Source organism: Arthroderma uncinatum (assembly GCF_011692745.1).
Source record: "Arthroderma uncinatum strain CBS 119779 chromosome Unknown scaffold2, whole genome shotgun sequence".
NCBI classification, from domain to species: Eukaryota; Fungi; Ascomycota; class Eurotiomycetes; order Onygenales; family Arthrodermataceae; genus Arthroderma; species Arthroderma uncinatum.
Window position 1 is genome coordinate 3,314,335 of NW_022983864.1, and position 15,462 is coordinate 3,329,796.

Below are 15,462 nucleotides of genomic sequence, written 5' to 3' on the forward strand. Positions count from 1 at the left end.
CTAGCGTAAGATGGAAAGCCCAAGAATATGGTAATGGAATAAAATGCCGCTCACTGGAACGCTGATATGCAGCCACCATACCATGGATTTAACATAGTTGTCCAGAGAAAAATAGTTTGAGTCTGGCAAAGTCCCCGCCTCATATGCGTGATAGATCGTAATAAAGCCAGCCAACGCAAAAAAAAGAAAACGAAATAAATAAAAGCTAATCAAAACAACGGTAGGTATCATGTGGATTTAAATGTGAAGTAATAAGTACAAGGCTAATCTGAACCGGGAAGATTGAAGCAATAAAGGAGAAACTGAGCTCGAATAAAGTTCGATGTTAACGTCCGATGTATGAAAGGATAGTCAATATCCAAGGCAGACTATGCATTGTATGTAGAGAAGGGGTATGTGCGGTCGTAAGGTCGTGGATTTCTTGCTCATGGTCTTAGAATAGGAATAGGAATAGGAATTGGTGTATAGGAGACGGGGTAAAGTTGAGGGTGCATTGGGGACGGGGATGATAGATGGAAATCTGACTGGCGTGCTCCCTATGCGGCGAGGGTGCTCTTCGCCAACCATGCATTCAACATGTCGTCCAAGCGGCTGGACATGTCGTTCAAGGCCTTGCTCTCCTCCCTGAAGAGGCTCCCAACCAGTGGGTGATCTGGGCCGGCAGCAGGCACATTGGACTTGTCGTGTACGATGGTTAGGAGATCACGGATATCACTGCCATCATCCATGTATGCGCGTAGTCCGCTGTCGTTCCATGCAGGGAGGATGCTTGCCGATGGTGATACAGAATGTGCTTGGCTTCTATCATCTTCGAGTGTGGGATCTTGTGAGAAAGCTGGGGAAACTGTGGGAGACGGGGAAACGGTGGGTTTGGTTGCATAGCGGTCTTTGCCGGAGGAAGTGTTGTGATCCTCGAAGCTATCGTCGTAACTGAAATCACGGTCTTGGTGGGTTGGGTCCGTATGCTGGGGTACGTTAGCTTGTTGTTTGTTTGGAGGTGCAGAGTAGTTAGATGCCTGTGTGGATGCGTATTGGTGCTGGGATCCTGTTGTTGGTGGGTGGATGGCAATGTCGGCAGGAGATTCCGAAGAAGTACGAGGCTCTTTGATAGGGGTGGCATTGGGTTCGGGTTTCTCTTGGATTGATCGATCTTGGATTTGTCGGTCTTGGATTTGTCGATCTTGTAGCGATCGGTCTTGCGGTGATCGATCTTGCATATTGGTAAGTGGCTTGAGTACTTCTGGAGACCGTACTCGTGTCTCCTGTGCGGAAGTAGATCGCGGCTGTGTCCGCTGGGATTGCTGCTGCTGCTGCTGCTGCTGAACATGAGCTGGAGAGTGTTGCTTAGCTCCCGTTGGCGATTGGGTTGCTGCAGTCTCCTGCCTCGCCACCGCTTGCGCATGTTCGTTCTTTGTGGTAGTGGCCTGTACTTCGCCAGGAGGAGGTTTCTGAAACTTGCTTGGGGTCCTTTGTAGAGTAGTCTGAGGTTTAGATCCTTCCTTGCCAAAGTCACTCGTGGTACTGGTTGGAGTTATCGATCTGATAGACTCTTCAGAAACCTTCTCTTGGTCTTCATCATCGTCCGTGGCCTTGGTCTTGCGGTCTCTCCTCTTGAATAAACCGCTAAGCATCCCGGGTTTCTTGTCCTTGCGCTTCTTGTCATCTTTGCCCTTGTCAGAGAGCGATGCCTTGTCGTATGATTCAAAACTTCCACGGACTCTTGCCTCTTTCTGTTCGGCTGATTGTTGGGTGCTGAGTGAATCGTCACGTAGGAGGTTCGGAGTGAGAGAGATTTTCTTTGTTTCAAGGGTATCGTCCTTGAAGAATGAATCTGTATTCCGGACCACCCCATTCCTAGATCGGCCGTGCGGAACATCTATATGAGGTGTTAGCTTAAGACTGTAGAGAATAACGGGGGATAGGATTCACCTTTACCGAGATCATCATTATACTGGTCCTCCATGCTTTCCCTTGGTTCAGGCTGATCTTCGTGCAGTGTGGCCAGCTCCTTCTGGTGTTGTTTCGGTCGTAGAGGTTCGACCGCCATGTCATCATCTTTCCTTGAGGCTTCTTGTTGCTGTTTGTTTGCACGCGCGGACTTCTCATGTACCTCGTCGTCCTCTTCTTCCTCCTCTTCCTCTTCCTCTTCCTCATCATCGTCTTCCAGGAATCGATCTTCTTCTTCCTCCGAGCCAGTTGAATAGTCAATCGGAACTTCTTCGGCCTCAAAGCAAAGTGGGTCATTGAAGGTGACCGTTTTGCCGTGTCTACGGCGCATGGCTATTCTCAGGGGGTTTTTCGACTTCTCAGCGTTGTCACCTAACATGGTGGCAGATAGCTGTAGGCATTCAAGTCAGCATCATATAACCCAACAACTCTATAGATGATCCACATACATCAATGTTACGATGTTTGTTGAGACGCGCCAGCCTCTCTGTCGGCGTCTCAATGTGTTCAGCGGGTAGATATCCTGTATTCGGGTCAGAATTGACGTTATAAGTATAGCTGGGGTTATTTGCCAAAATTACCTATGCTCCCGTCTTTGACAACTCGCACCAGCCACCAGTAGCTGTTGCTGTCGTCAAGAAGAACCATGGTGTCGCCCTTTGTGGCATTGGCCTGGCCTTCGACGGTTGCGATGAATGTATGCAAAGCATAGACGAATTCGAAGTCAATGTCCTCTATTCAGAGAAAGTATCAGTATTCCCGCGCTCCTTATCCAGCACTGCAGTAATGGTAGGAAGTCGTCATACGCACCATCGTCAATTGATGGAGAGCTCGATATCTTATCCATCATGTCATCGTCCAGGTCCTGATCGTCATCTTCCCCATCCATCTCATCTTCGGTCGAGCTTCCGTTCCTTGTCTCATGGGACATGTCGCCGTTCGCCAGACCATTGGACTTGCCTCCATCTGCCTCATCGTGCTCCCTGTATACCTCAAGACCGTCGCGGTGGGAATATATTTGAGGGTTCCCGTCGGAACCTAGCGGGCCCTTTGCCATCTCATCGTGTGCCTCCTGCTCAACCTTGCGTAGGGACTGGCCTTGGTGTGAGCCATGATGGCCATCAGTCACGGGCGAGAGGGTTGCTTTCCTCGAGTGGTCTTGGGCGGAGGGCGACTGATGGTTCTGCAGGTCATGGGTATCTAGAGAGACACATCCGTCAGCGATAACAAGGAAAAAGCGCAGCAAACGCCATCAATGCAGTAACGCGCTATGTATGTCTCACCTGCTCGGATCATCTGGGGTCGAGTCATGGTGATTTTGTCGTAGTCAAGGAGCGCAAGATTCAACCGTTCAAGATGGGCAGATAGAGTCTATGTATAGCTGTAGGATCCGGAGTGAACGGAGTAGTTGGATCAGGAATGCGACGTAAAATGTGCCAGCAACTTGAAACATCCGTCCCAAATATATGAAAGAGTCTGACGCAACAGCCGATTGAATGAAAACAGGCCTTCCAGCGAGCGTTTGAAGGGTGATCGCGAACAGGACGGGCTTAGGCGGAGCACTCTCGTTATACCGTGGCCAAATAGGTATGGTAGCAGCAAGAACCAAGGAAAGACCGCGCCGCAACAAAAAACCCCCTTTCACGCCAGGAGCAGGTCAACGCATCGCAATAATGGGGATCGAGGGTGTTAACATTCCATGTCCTTGTCGTAGAGCCGCCGTCCAATGAAGTCAGCCGAGAACTCTTTTACTCGTTATTTCAGGAGACTTTTGCCTTTTTTTCGTCTTCTTTTTGCCTCCAAAAAAGGAGCCGCGGCAAGAGGCTTGGCAGGGTTGCTGCTTAAGTAAGGTACCCCTGACTTAGGTAATACCTGACTCATCACATGACTAATATATGACTAAGTTGACGTCACATGCCATCACATGACTCTGACGTCAGTGGCTTGGCATCCCTGCCCGAATTGAGTAATGAAGACGCTCGGCGTTAGTCATAACCTGGTGAGAAAACCAAGGCTTGGCAACTGATAAGCGCAAGCTCGCGTTATCTCTGCCCTACCCTAGACCCAAAGGGGTATTATCGTGGCTGGTCCGACCTCCCGGGTTCTTCCGGGACCTTCTTTTTCGCCCTCGCAACCCCGGCCGGCGCGACAGACTTGCCTAACTGGGCCTATCTCCTTCGTCTCCGTTTCTTCGCTTCTTCTTCTTCTTCTTCTTCTCTTCTTCTCTTCCTTCACTCTGCTTCCTTTTTATACCACCTCGCCTCCCTCATACCCACTTCTTTTACTTCTCTCGATCATACAGCTTGCTCGACTTGCTCAACTTGCTCAACTTTACCTCCCAAGAGAGTACTTCTTGCGCATATCCCTGCTGCTCGTCTCGCCATATATGCCCGGCCGGCTGCTCGACTGGACATCAATCACACTGCAACACTCGATATTGCTCACAGGAAAGACTCAACAGACACGTTTGTAGAGACAGCTCGTCGTCAACACCTTCATACCCTCGTCTATCTCTCCCAAGCGGAGGGCATGGCCCATGCAAAGGCACTCGCAATTACAGAACTGAACATCGACGCTGATTTCACCTCGTCATCGCCCGTCTTGGACCACGAAGAGCATGGACCGATGTATCCCCTGGCTGGCAGCAACGGATTAGCCCGTCGACATTCCCCCAGCGGCCTCTCTGCTGCTACTGTTGCTGCTGCTGCTGCTGCGGCCAGGAAGGAAGAACTGGAACAGTCATGGACGCCACACGTTCCAACCCCACCCATCAGCGTCCCTTACCCAGAGGACAAACACCATGACCCCTCTGCCATCGACGAGGATATCGAGTATTCTCACGATCCTCGATATGAGAACCCCTCGCCCCTGGGCCGTCACTTTGGCCGGAAGCGAAGGCCCTCCATCAGCTTCAACCCCCAGGTAACATTGGAAACCGGTGACCAGGTTGGCCTGGAAGAACCCATCAGGAACCTCGGAAGGAAGAGCCAGCTGGGAGCCAGGTCTGCCTCTGGTCCTGGCTCGTCAGAGCTCCAACAGCTCTACGCCAAAGCTGCCCCTGGTCCTGCCCCTGAGCGAGGAATCCAGCCAGAGTCCAGCAATGAAGAGGATGACTACCACAATCAGAGTCATCGCCATCGTCACCATCACCAGGGCCGCCGTCGTAATGACAGCTCTGGTGACGAATTTTCCCAGGACAGCCATTCTCCTCGAGCCTCCCCGCTCTCAGAGGTCTTCTCCGCTGACTCTGACCTTCCACGCCCGACATCGTTGACCTCCCTCTCGACGGCATCCCCTATCTCGGATGAGCTACGAACGCCCCCAGACTCACGTCAGGGAAGCCTTACTTCCCCCTTTCTCTCCTCCCCGAACCTTCGTCGTCATGGTTCGATCGATAGCGAAGGTGACTCCTGGCCAAGCCTGAGCCGTCACCTCTACGGGAGCCTCACCGAGAGCTACTCCTTTGGTCGACGGGCCAGCAGCCTACGACAATCTATGCGACCTTACCCTCGCAAGTCTCCCAACATGAGCGGCAAGTCACCAGCCAGCGCTTTTCTCTCGACCATGAATCGTGAAGATGCTCCCGCTCCAAAGCCCGACGATGAAGGGCAGGTGGTTGGACAGGACTACGTTATTGGCAAGCAGATTGGATTTGGAGGCTTCAGCACCGTTAAGGAGGCATTCAAAGTCACCGACGAAGGCCAGACGATACGGCACGCGGTCAAGATTGTCAAGAAATACCTTTCAGGCAAAAGCGAAAGGGAAAACGACCAGGCCCAGGCTGAATTTGACCATGAAGTCCGCATCTGGCGATACCTAAACCACCCACACGTACTGCCGCTAGACGCGGTCTACGAAACCGACTACGCTACATTCTGCTTCACAAAACTGACCGAAGGAGGGTCTCTATTCGACCTGGTGAAGAAAAAACGCCAGGATATTCCCCTTTCTCATGCAAAACATTACGCCTACCAGCTGGCATGCGCTCTTAGATATCTACACGAGGATGCCCGGGTTGTTCACAGGGACATCAAGTTGGAGAACTGTCTTTTGGAGCCAAAGGGCTCAGACGAACTCCCGAGTCTGATCCTCTGTGATTTTGGCATGGCGGAATGGATGACAACCGACACATGCAGCTCTCCAGACCCTTACGACAACGCCGCCGATCGGCCTCCACCCAGAACTATCGGCCCCTCAGACACAAGTACCAGCGTGGCCGGCAGTCTAGAATACGCCTCCCCCGAACTTCTAATGGCCAACGTCGGAGTGCTTGACCCCGTCGTTGATATCTGGGCGTTTGGTGTCGTTGCCTACTCTCTCATCGTCGGCTCCCGGCCATTTCAGAGCTCCTTCCAGCCTCGCATCCAAACCAACATCTTAGCTGGAAAATGGGACCGCAACGCTGTCTTGGCCTCCTTGGACGAATCTGAAAAGGACGACCGCATGGACGCTCTCGAGATGATCGAGGGCTGCCTTGAAATGGACCCAATCAAACGATGGACGATCTCCGAGGTCCTTGCTTGCAGATGGTTTCAGAGCTGCACAGACACCTCTGAACTTGCCACCCGTCTCAATCGATGGGGTTTCTCTTCTACCTAAACAAAAGCGTCCCACTCTATGGACTGCCTTTCTTACTTGATTTACGTTCTGAACGTTAGCGTTTTTTAGCTTCTCTACTTCCGTCTCCGCTTCTGTCCATTTTGCTTTCGTCTGGTACATTGATAATCTCTACTTGTTCTTTTTTTTTTTTCTTGTTTACGCTTGTTGATGGGTTGGCTTATGCTTATGTCTTTTTTGTTCCTGTCTTATTTACGCTCTCATGACTGATACCCTGTACCCTCTCCGTCTTTCGCATTCTCGGCTACCTTTTTTGCCTATTGTTGTTCGTTGGCGGGGACACTGATGTGGGCTGGCTCATTTCTCGGATGTCATAACGTGGTGCGTTTCTACTCAGCTAATGGCGTTATGGTTTCTTTATGTCTTTCTTATGGCGGCTGATGGTGTGGTGGCATGGGCATGGGCATGGGCATGATATGGCATGGCGTGGCTTGGTATGGTGTGTACTTATCACTTGCATGTCCGGTCCCCTCCCTTCATCCATCACAAGCGATTTCGGGCCCTCTAAATTTGCCCTTGTTCTCTTCTCCATATAATCTGTATCCTCAATATGCGACCTTGTCCCTTATCTCCATCTTATTGCTTCTTAACTTCAGTGGGTGGAAATCGCATGTCATTGGTCTGTACTATGGTAGCGTCTGTGCCATTATTATACTTCTGCATCCTGCATCCTACCCATGTACGTATTAATTCATAGCAGGCAAGCTATCCTGTCCCTACCTGTCGCTTAGTACAATCCCTACCTTCGAGAGTGCTGTACTCCGCTAAATAATCCCTACCACGGATGGCGTGTGTGGCAAAGGCAACAGAGGTAGAAGATGCAACGAAATCCTGATATCCAACTGGCGATCGTTAAAGAGTACCAGAGGCGTATATCTGTCCGCCCCTCACCCCCTTCGGTCGCGGGAGAACTGACTTCCAATAGAGATGGAGATACTCGACTATACGTGGGGAGTTGGTTGCCCTGCATACGGAGTACGTTCGGCAACAAGGACTCTTGCGAACTCAAGCATCTTTTCACGCCTGTCATTGGGGGATCTGTTATCTTCCCCGTAATGCGGAGTATAATCCTCCTTTTGCTGACACTCTCGAGATTATCGATTATCCTGCACTGCAAGCATGTGTTATCTTCTTACTTGCCTGAGCCTGCATGTTAGACTTCGTGTATCCCGAGTGCGTCGACGGCTGGGACGAGGTGGTTCGCTGTCCAGGTCGCCCGCCGTCCTTTCGTCTGATGTGCATGCAGGCCTAGGCAGGGGCTGAAAATAAGCAAATACTGCTCGGCGCGTTGGGAACTGATAGCAAGTTTTTCTGTTAGGAATGATATTTAGTCATGGCTAAACGCTCGTCGAATCAGGTTCGGCCTTTTACTTCTTTTGATTACTTTTGCCCGGGGTAGACACGTGAAGGGTTAAAGTCAAGCATCAAAGGACACAACTCGTTTCCTATATGGAAATAGTATCTATAATATACAATCGGTACATCTTACATGAACGAACCCCAATCCGAGTATACATTCCATTTCAGAAAAAGAGGATAGCAAGAACAAGAAGAGTGAGAGTCAAGGGGTAAGGTAAAAGTATTAAACGGTGAAATGATAAGAACTCTACCAGACCCTATTCTCGGCAGACTTCTTAATAGCCTTCTTCGCCTTCTTCATTTCTGATGGCGGTGTGAAGAACAAACTGGGGGTGTCTCCCTGCTTGACCAAGTAGCTCAGGTATCCTCGATGGGCTGGATCACGGTAATACTCGATATCCTTTCGGCTAGACGGGTCAGGCAGACGGTACTGGAACCCACTGCCTTTGGAAAGCGGCCGATCGACTCCCATTCCGATCTTCTTCATGAGTTCGGTGTCGACGTTGGAGATGTCCTCGCCCTTCGCAGCGGCAGCGGCAAGTTTTTCCGAAGTATCCTTCCACGCAAGAGAGACGTATGGGTCGGTCTTCCCACTCATGATTCTCTTTATGGCGTATTTGGTGTAGTATCGGGTGGTGATGGAACCACCAGCCGCCTCGACGGCTTGGATGGCCCTGGCCGAGGCGCGCGAAACAATGATGGTGATGGGCTGTTTGAGAGCACCCTCTCCTCCACGTGAGAGTAGTTTGACTCCATCCTTTATCCCGTGAATACACCTGGTCTTCACTAGTTCTCGAAGTGTGATGGGCTGCGAGGGATCGATACGCCCTTGGTCGATCCAATCCTGAATACGGTCAAGGTTGACAGGAGATATTTTCAGGGAGAATCTATCATCATCATCAATTAGCCCGGAGCACATGTATAGCATCAATTGGAACCTCTGATCCACTCACATATTGTCAAACCCGCCCTCTCCGTGAACTACCTCGTTTGGTGTCTGTCCTCCATTGAAGGGTATCTTGCCGCCTTCAAAGAACGCCTTCTTCGTTCCTCGCTGTCCCTGACCTTTGTGACCACGACCGGCTGTCTTTCCCTTGCCGGATGCAGGACCGAGACCGCGTCGAATCCTCTTGCTATATGCTGCTGGATTGTCGGAGAGGGAGGCTAGAATGGATGCTGCACGGGTCTGGGTTTGGATGGACGGTAGGAGGAAGAGGAATGAAGGCGAGGCATGTGAGTGTAGGGAGGTCGAAATCGATGAAACCGATTGCGACAGCAGTCGCATCGGCAGTCTTGGAGGCATTGTGGTGGTTATTCGTTGTCGACCAACTTGTACAGCTACGCCTGAAAATCTTTGAAGATTCTGCTACTGAGGTCGTTGATATTGGTCACGTGATATAACATCTCTTTGCCCAACCACTTGTCCCTACTCCCTATGTCCCTAAGTCCCTACCAGGAACGACTTCGTATCGCGAGCACCGCTTGATCATCCCCGAAGACTAGAGTGATACAAACATGTACACGACCGACAAATTAATATAAATCGGGTCTGCATCCGTATTCCCCGCAGGATATTCATGGAACCCGGTTGGCGCGCAGACACGGTGTTTAAGATGCTTATCAGCATCCCTCCAACACACCACACCTGCATACGGCACATCCTCCTCCTCCTCCTCACCGGCTGCATATCAAGAGAGTCAGTGTTGACTACAAGGATCTTGAATTTCCCCTTTGTGACATGTTTGTAAAGGATTATTCCGTATTCAGTGGTCCTGATATACATGATTTCCCCTCAGTGACGACAGGGCCAACGGGTTCCTCCTCGTATTATCGAATCATGGTTCCTGGAGTACGTCAACCTGTGTAAGATAGGTACTTGTCGGCCGGGAATCTTTTGTGTACGGGAGTGAGGGGTTACAATGAAAATAGGATAGTCGGCACGACTAATTATCACCTTAGGACACCTGGGGTATTTACTATAGACAGGATTCTGTAATAATTCAACGTTCCGGCTAAGCATTTTCCGTATGCAGGACTTTAGGGAAGAGATAGTGGATAAAGATATTGATTGGTATATAATCCGTCTACTAAGGCGGGTGACTATGAATTGTGCAAAATGGTACATTGGGGGTAAAATATGCATAACTATGCTACAGCGCATGGGTCAAAAACGCCAAACAAAGACTCGAGTTCGTCAGTAAAACATAATTAATCGCCGCAAAAAAAATGTAATATGGGGTGGGCTGGGACAAGGGGGCGGCAATCATCAATTATATGGTATATAGAACTCCAGAATAAAAGGAAGATAACGAAAAAGATTATGGGATAAATGAAGATAGAAATAATCGAAACTCCGCTTAATAGGAGGACTGTCCACCGTGTGTCGAGTTTCGGTGGTGATACATGCTACCAGCATATTCGGAATTGGTATCAAGGTAAACAGTGGCCCTGCGTTCTTCTTCTGGTAGAAGCTCTTTGACTTCCCAGTTATTTTGCTTCAGGCCGACCGAGAACTCTAGATCCTCTTTGGTGATGGAGTCCCAGTACTATTGTAGATATAGTAGTTAGTATCAAGATAATTCGGCATAATAACAATAGAATAATCGTCTTACCTTATATATCATCATAACCGAGAGCAGGTTACAGAAGGTAACGAAAAACAGACCATCCAGGTAATGTTGAATGCCCTCGCAAACTACATCGCTGAAGACGTAGAGCACAACCTGGCCAGCAACGAAGAAGAAAACGCCGAATGAGATATGCCCCAATGGCCAACGATCCTGGAGAGTGTTGACAACAAGGATGATCTGCATAACCACATAGACGGCCAGGGATAAGGCGTTCAGGATGTAAAGAACGACAAACATGGCGACAGTATTCGTGGGCGAGAGGCCTGCCCACCCTTGGAAGGTCAAGAGGGAAATTGCTCCAGATACCAAGCCCATTCCCAACGAGGAGAATCGCAAAAGCCAAACAGACAATGTAGTCCCGTCTTCATATAGTTGGAATCCCACGAAACCGTTGATTAATAAACTGGTACACATCGCGGACGTCAGGCCATTCTGAACAGCGGCAAAGTATGGCATGACCGCGCTTCCTGGTGGGGTTACTCCGGTATCAAGGACGAGCGAGCAGACGGTAAGAGCCATATAGAGGTAGAAAAATGTTATGATTTCCTTCCGGCCTATCAAACAGATTTGCAATAATTAGCTATTACTCCGGTAAGAGTACCCTGGGGATTGATTGTGCTTACCGACTGCAGTAAACTTTGACCTGATATGGATAATCATGACTACTGCCATCCCAAGGGCCATGATGTGTATTATTCCTGCTGCACCCTGGAAAATGATCGTGTTGGCAACTTCAATGTTCCTTGCATAACAGTCTGGCAGTATCCCTCTCGTGCCTGCGAAGCCCGTCTTCGGCCCAACGAGGGCGCATAGCGGCAGCGCCGCCTTCCGGCATATTGCGTCAAAGTCTCCGAACCCCATGGCGCCCAAATGCTGTACACCCGTTGGGTGAGTGGTTATCGAACGAGCAAAACGCGCGCGGGGCAGTGGTTGTTCAAGATGAGGTAGGAGCCCCTAATCGGCGGAGAGAACACGGATAGAGCGCAAGACAGAAGCTGTCTGGATGCTATAAGGCCGTCTAAACCAAAAACGAGCGGATAGGTCAAAGGGCCATGTATATTATTAGCGAGCGCTGGGGGAGCAGGGGATATAAAAAATCGAGAGTTGATATTGACGTGAGACCTCTGGCTGGGATGGCCTGTCCCAAAGCGGAAAAGTGAGGTTGGCGTTTACTTTATCCTATTATAGGACTAGCGTGTGACCGGCTCTTATGTAATACACGCAACCATGGCAACTTCAACTTTTGATCTTGCTACAAGAACTCAAAGTTGTAGAACAAGTTTCATCTCCAGGCCGTGTGTTGAAAGTTGTATGCATCAATGATGGCAAATCATTATACGGCTCATACCCGGCCTATTATCACATTAATGGAGAGGATACGGCGATGATCGTGACTTGAATCGGCATCGCTAAGAGATTAGAGCATACTGCCGACTTGAACAACGCGGAATATGTGATGGCGGCTATGTGCTAAATTGCTATGGAGAATTACTTGTGCGGTTTTTTTATGCAACTGTAGCGGCCTCTTGTTTACCGGAACATAGGATATGCTACCAGGATAATCAATCCATTTCTATATCTTTCATGGTGCCTGTAACTTTCCATGCGCCGATAACGCAAAAAGATAGAATCACGTGATGATAACGAACTTTTTTATTTTATCGTCCACCAAGCGGCCAATTGTGAACCAATATTTTACACAGGTTAAGAAAGGAGTAGGCATTTAATACATCATGAAGTTGGATGCAAAGGCCTTGAGATATCTCACCGGAGAAGACTTCAGAGTACTCACTGGAGTAAGAAACTGCCACCTACTCCATCTATATACATCCATTAACAAGTCCACAGGTCGAGACTGGAAGCAGAAACCATGAGGTCGTTCCAACCCCGCTAATTATTCGACTTTCTGGGCTCCGCGGAGGCAGTGCGGTCCATAAGTCGATATCAAATCTTGCGAAATTAAATTTGATTGCTCGAGTGAAAAATGCGAAATGTATGCAACCACAAGTGGCGACCATAGGCAACTCGTGCGAAATATACTGATAACGAGATTCTACTAGATGATGGTTACCGACTTACGTACGGAGGCCTCGACTATCTCGCCCTTCATACGTACCAGAAACAACAAGTCGTGTACTCCGTAGGAAACCAAATTGGAGTTGGAAAAGAATCAGACATCATAGCTGTGGCAGAAGCTTCGGGGACACAACGGATATTGAAGATACACCGATTAGGCCGAATTTCTTTCCGCTCGATTAAAAATAACAGGGATTATTTGCGACATCGAAGCTCCGCATCATGGATGTACATGTCTCGATTGGCCGCGATAAAGGAATTCGCATTCATGAAGGCTCTAAAGGACCATGGATTTTCTGTTCCTGAACCGATTTCGCAAAATCGACACACCATTGTCATGAGCATGATCGACGCTTTCCCTCTCCGGCAAATATCCTCCGTCCCTAATCCAGCGGGATTATACGCTGAGTTAATTACCACGATTCTAGAATTGGCGAAATTCGGCTTGATACACGGTGATTATAACGAATTTAACATCTTAATAAAGGAGGAGGAAATACCGGCCGAAGCGAAAGACGATGAAAATAAAGAGAAAAAAGAGGATAATGTCAAACTCACACCCGTTGTGATTGACTTTCCCCAGATGGTATCGGTAGATCACACAAACGCTGAAATGTACTTTGACAGAGATGTCAACTGCATCAAGCGCTACTTCCAACGGCGATTTGGATTCGTTAGTGATGAACCTGGGCCTTTCTTCTCAGATGCACGAAAACTGGTGGGTACAGAAGGGGCTGCCAGGCTGGATGTGGCAGTCGAGGCTTCCGGCTTTTCCAAGAAGATGGCAAAGGAGCTGGAAGCGTATATGAAAGAAGTTGGCGTTGATGGTGATGCTAGGGGCGTTGAAGATGATGAGGGTGAGGATGGTGATGACGATCAAGATGACGACGAAGACCAAGACAATGACGATGATGAGCTAGAGCGAAGAGAAGAGCATGACCAGGACGATCCAAAACCAGCAGACGGAGCCCTAGAAGAGAAACCTGAAGCATCGCAAGCAGATGCAAAGATCGGGCTGGAAAAGCTCACCATATCTGAACCTTCGTGACCTCCACGAAAACAAAATTCTTTGTGTAATTAGATCAACTAACGATATATGATATCATGGCTATCTCAATTCCCATATGTAATTCATTCATACATGATAGAACGAAGCTATCTATTTTGTATCCTTGATCTCATCCCGATATAAACTTTTAAGCTTTCTCTAAAAAATTTACGGTGCGCGGGAGCGACCAACTGCGACTTTTCAACTTCAACCAGCAAAAAGTGCATCGAGCACCAAGCCATTAACCACGTCTTCGAATTGGGCGTTTTACTATCATCCACGCCTTTACCTGTTCTTTTCTAGTATTCTCTAAACTGCATTGAAGGAATACACTCCACGATGGCGTCAAAAATACCCAAGGCGATCCCTAAAAACCTGTACAAACCACTTCCGGTTGAGCAGCGGAAGCAAATATACCTGTCAGTCCATGAACCACAGCCCAGCCTACCATCCAAAGCATTCATAGCTTCTTGGATATGTTAATTTGAAACAATTTATACTGCGAAATTGCTAACCTACATTCAATTCCTAACACAGACCCGACTTCGTCCTTACCTTAATACGCACTCCATTCCTACCACCTCGATATGCCTCCTTCTGGGTTCCCCTCACGTTCAACAAGCTTGATATGAAAGACTACATGAAACGAGTATACAACGTTGATGTCCTCAAAGTACGAAGTTATGTCGAACAGCAGAAGGTTACGCGTGACCTTCCCCGAGGGAGACAAGGCTTCGGCCCCATGCGACGACAAATGGCAAAGAAGAAGATGACCATCGAAATGACGGAGCCATTCGTTTGGCCCAAGGAGCCAGAGGACTATGCGCCGTAAGTTCATGATATATCCACGTGGATACCTTGCGGGTTGAATAAAAAACCAAATTGTGCGAATAATTTTCTAACATGGTCCATAGATGGGAGAGAGACACGTTTTTCGAAGCCAAGAAGTTGCAGGAAGAGTTCCAGGAATCACATGCGCATGACGCGCCGATGAAAGCTCCAGAACACAAGCGAGAGTTATTAGCTGAACAGGCGAAGCAGATGCTGGACGGTAAAGAACAGTGGCAACCAACATGGCAGGCACTTGGCCTCAACCTCCAGAGACCCCAACTCAAGAAAGTAGAGTCCAAGGCGAACCAGCCACCGCAGGCATCGGAAACTTCACAGACATCGGAGAGATGAAACAGCGTATATCGATACGATCACAGGAGTGAAGCTATGGGCGTTTAACAAATTACCAGTGGTCAAGGACGTGAAAACTCCACAAGCGTGAATATTTGGGACACGCGTGTATTCTCGGCGCCTTCCTTTTGTTTAATATATTAGAGGGACACGTTTCCGCTATTCAACCAGCTATGAAGCATAAATGGGTTGGAAGATGGAATATCTGTACATTTAGACACTTTTTCTACTGCCATGTATTACCAGGTCATATTCTCATTGTCTGCATTTTCTTAAATTCCTTTCCCAAAAAAATATATATCAGAATCAAGAAACGTAGGGGTTCAAAAGTACGCAAAAGTATGATTTGAGTGTAAATTGATAATTTATGCAATTAATGTTCAAAATGCATTGCTAAATATACAAATGGGAAAAAGATAAAACGGATTAATCGCTGAAACGGGCGAAAAAAAAGAATAGAGGACCGAAATATGCCATGCAATCTTCATCTGATCATGATGAACCCCTGGGCGAATGTGCCAACTCCGTCCGTATATCGCCACTTGCTTACTCCATATACTCATACCACAAAGCTTGAAGCGGCAGTAGACCACCAACACCGAG

At 48.6% G+C, this 15,462-nt stretch overlaps 5 protein-coding genes across 5 annotated transcripts; 2 read left to right on the forward strand and 3 right to left on the reverse strand.

Moving 5' to 3' along the window:
• Window positions 1-536: 536 nt before the first annotated feature.
• On the reverse strand, window positions 537-3,258 carry GIQ15_02982 (SH3 domain protein; the record flags this gene model as incomplete). Its single annotated transcript, XM_033550399.1, has 6 exons — window positions 537-1,876; window positions 1,936-2,338; window positions 2,397-2,470; window positions 2,529-2,681; window positions 2,758-3,147; window positions 3,231-3,258. The coding sequence occupies 6 exons, from the start codon at window positions 3,256-3,258 to the stop codon at window positions 537-539; spliced, it is 2,388 nt and encodes a 795-aa protein (XP_033407560.1).
• A 603-nt stretch (window positions 3,259-3,861) lies between these two features.
• On the forward strand, window positions 3,862-6,546 carry GIQ15_02983 (CAMK/CAMKL protein kinase; the record flags this gene model as incomplete). The annotated part of the gene is made up of 2 exons (XM_033550400.1): window positions 3,862-3,931; window positions 4,010-6,546. The coding sequence occupies 2 exons, from the start codon at window positions 3,862-3,864 to the stop codon at window positions 6,544-6,546; spliced, it is 2,607 nt and encodes an 868-aa protein (XP_033407561.1).
• Window positions 6,547-8,170: 1,624 nt separating this feature from the next.
• Window positions 8,171-9,226, reverse strand: GIQ15_02984 (uncharacterized protein; the record flags this gene model as incomplete). The annotated part of the gene is made up of 2 exons (XM_033550401.1): window positions 8,171-8,810; window positions 8,877-9,226. The coding sequence occupies 2 exons, from the start codon at window positions 9,224-9,226 to the stop codon at window positions 8,171-8,173; spliced, it is 990 nt and encodes a 329-aa protein (XP_033407562.1).
• Window positions 9,227-10,280: 1,054 nt separating this feature from the next.
• GIQ15_02985 (chitin synthase export chaperone) lies at window positions 10,281-11,414 on the reverse strand (the record flags this gene model as incomplete). Its single annotated transcript, XM_033550402.1, has 3 exons — window positions 10,281-10,469; window positions 10,536-11,107; window positions 11,177-11,414. 3 exons carry the CDS (start codon window positions 11,412-11,414, stop codon window positions 10,281-10,283), a joined length of 999 nt encoding a protein of 332 aa, XP_033407563.1.
• Window positions 11,415-12,855: 1,441 nt separating this feature from the next.
• GIQ15_02986 (RIO1 family protein kinase) lies at window positions 12,856-14,859 on the forward strand (the record flags this gene model as incomplete). The annotated part of the gene is made up of 4 exons (XM_033550403.1): window positions 12,856-13,347; window positions 13,981-14,096; window positions 14,215-14,505; window positions 14,592-14,859. The coding sequence occupies 4 exons, from the start codon at window positions 12,856-12,858 to the stop codon at window positions 14,857-14,859; spliced, it is 1,167 nt and encodes a 388-aa protein (XP_033407564.1).
• Window positions 14,860-15,462: the final 603 nt, after the last annotated feature.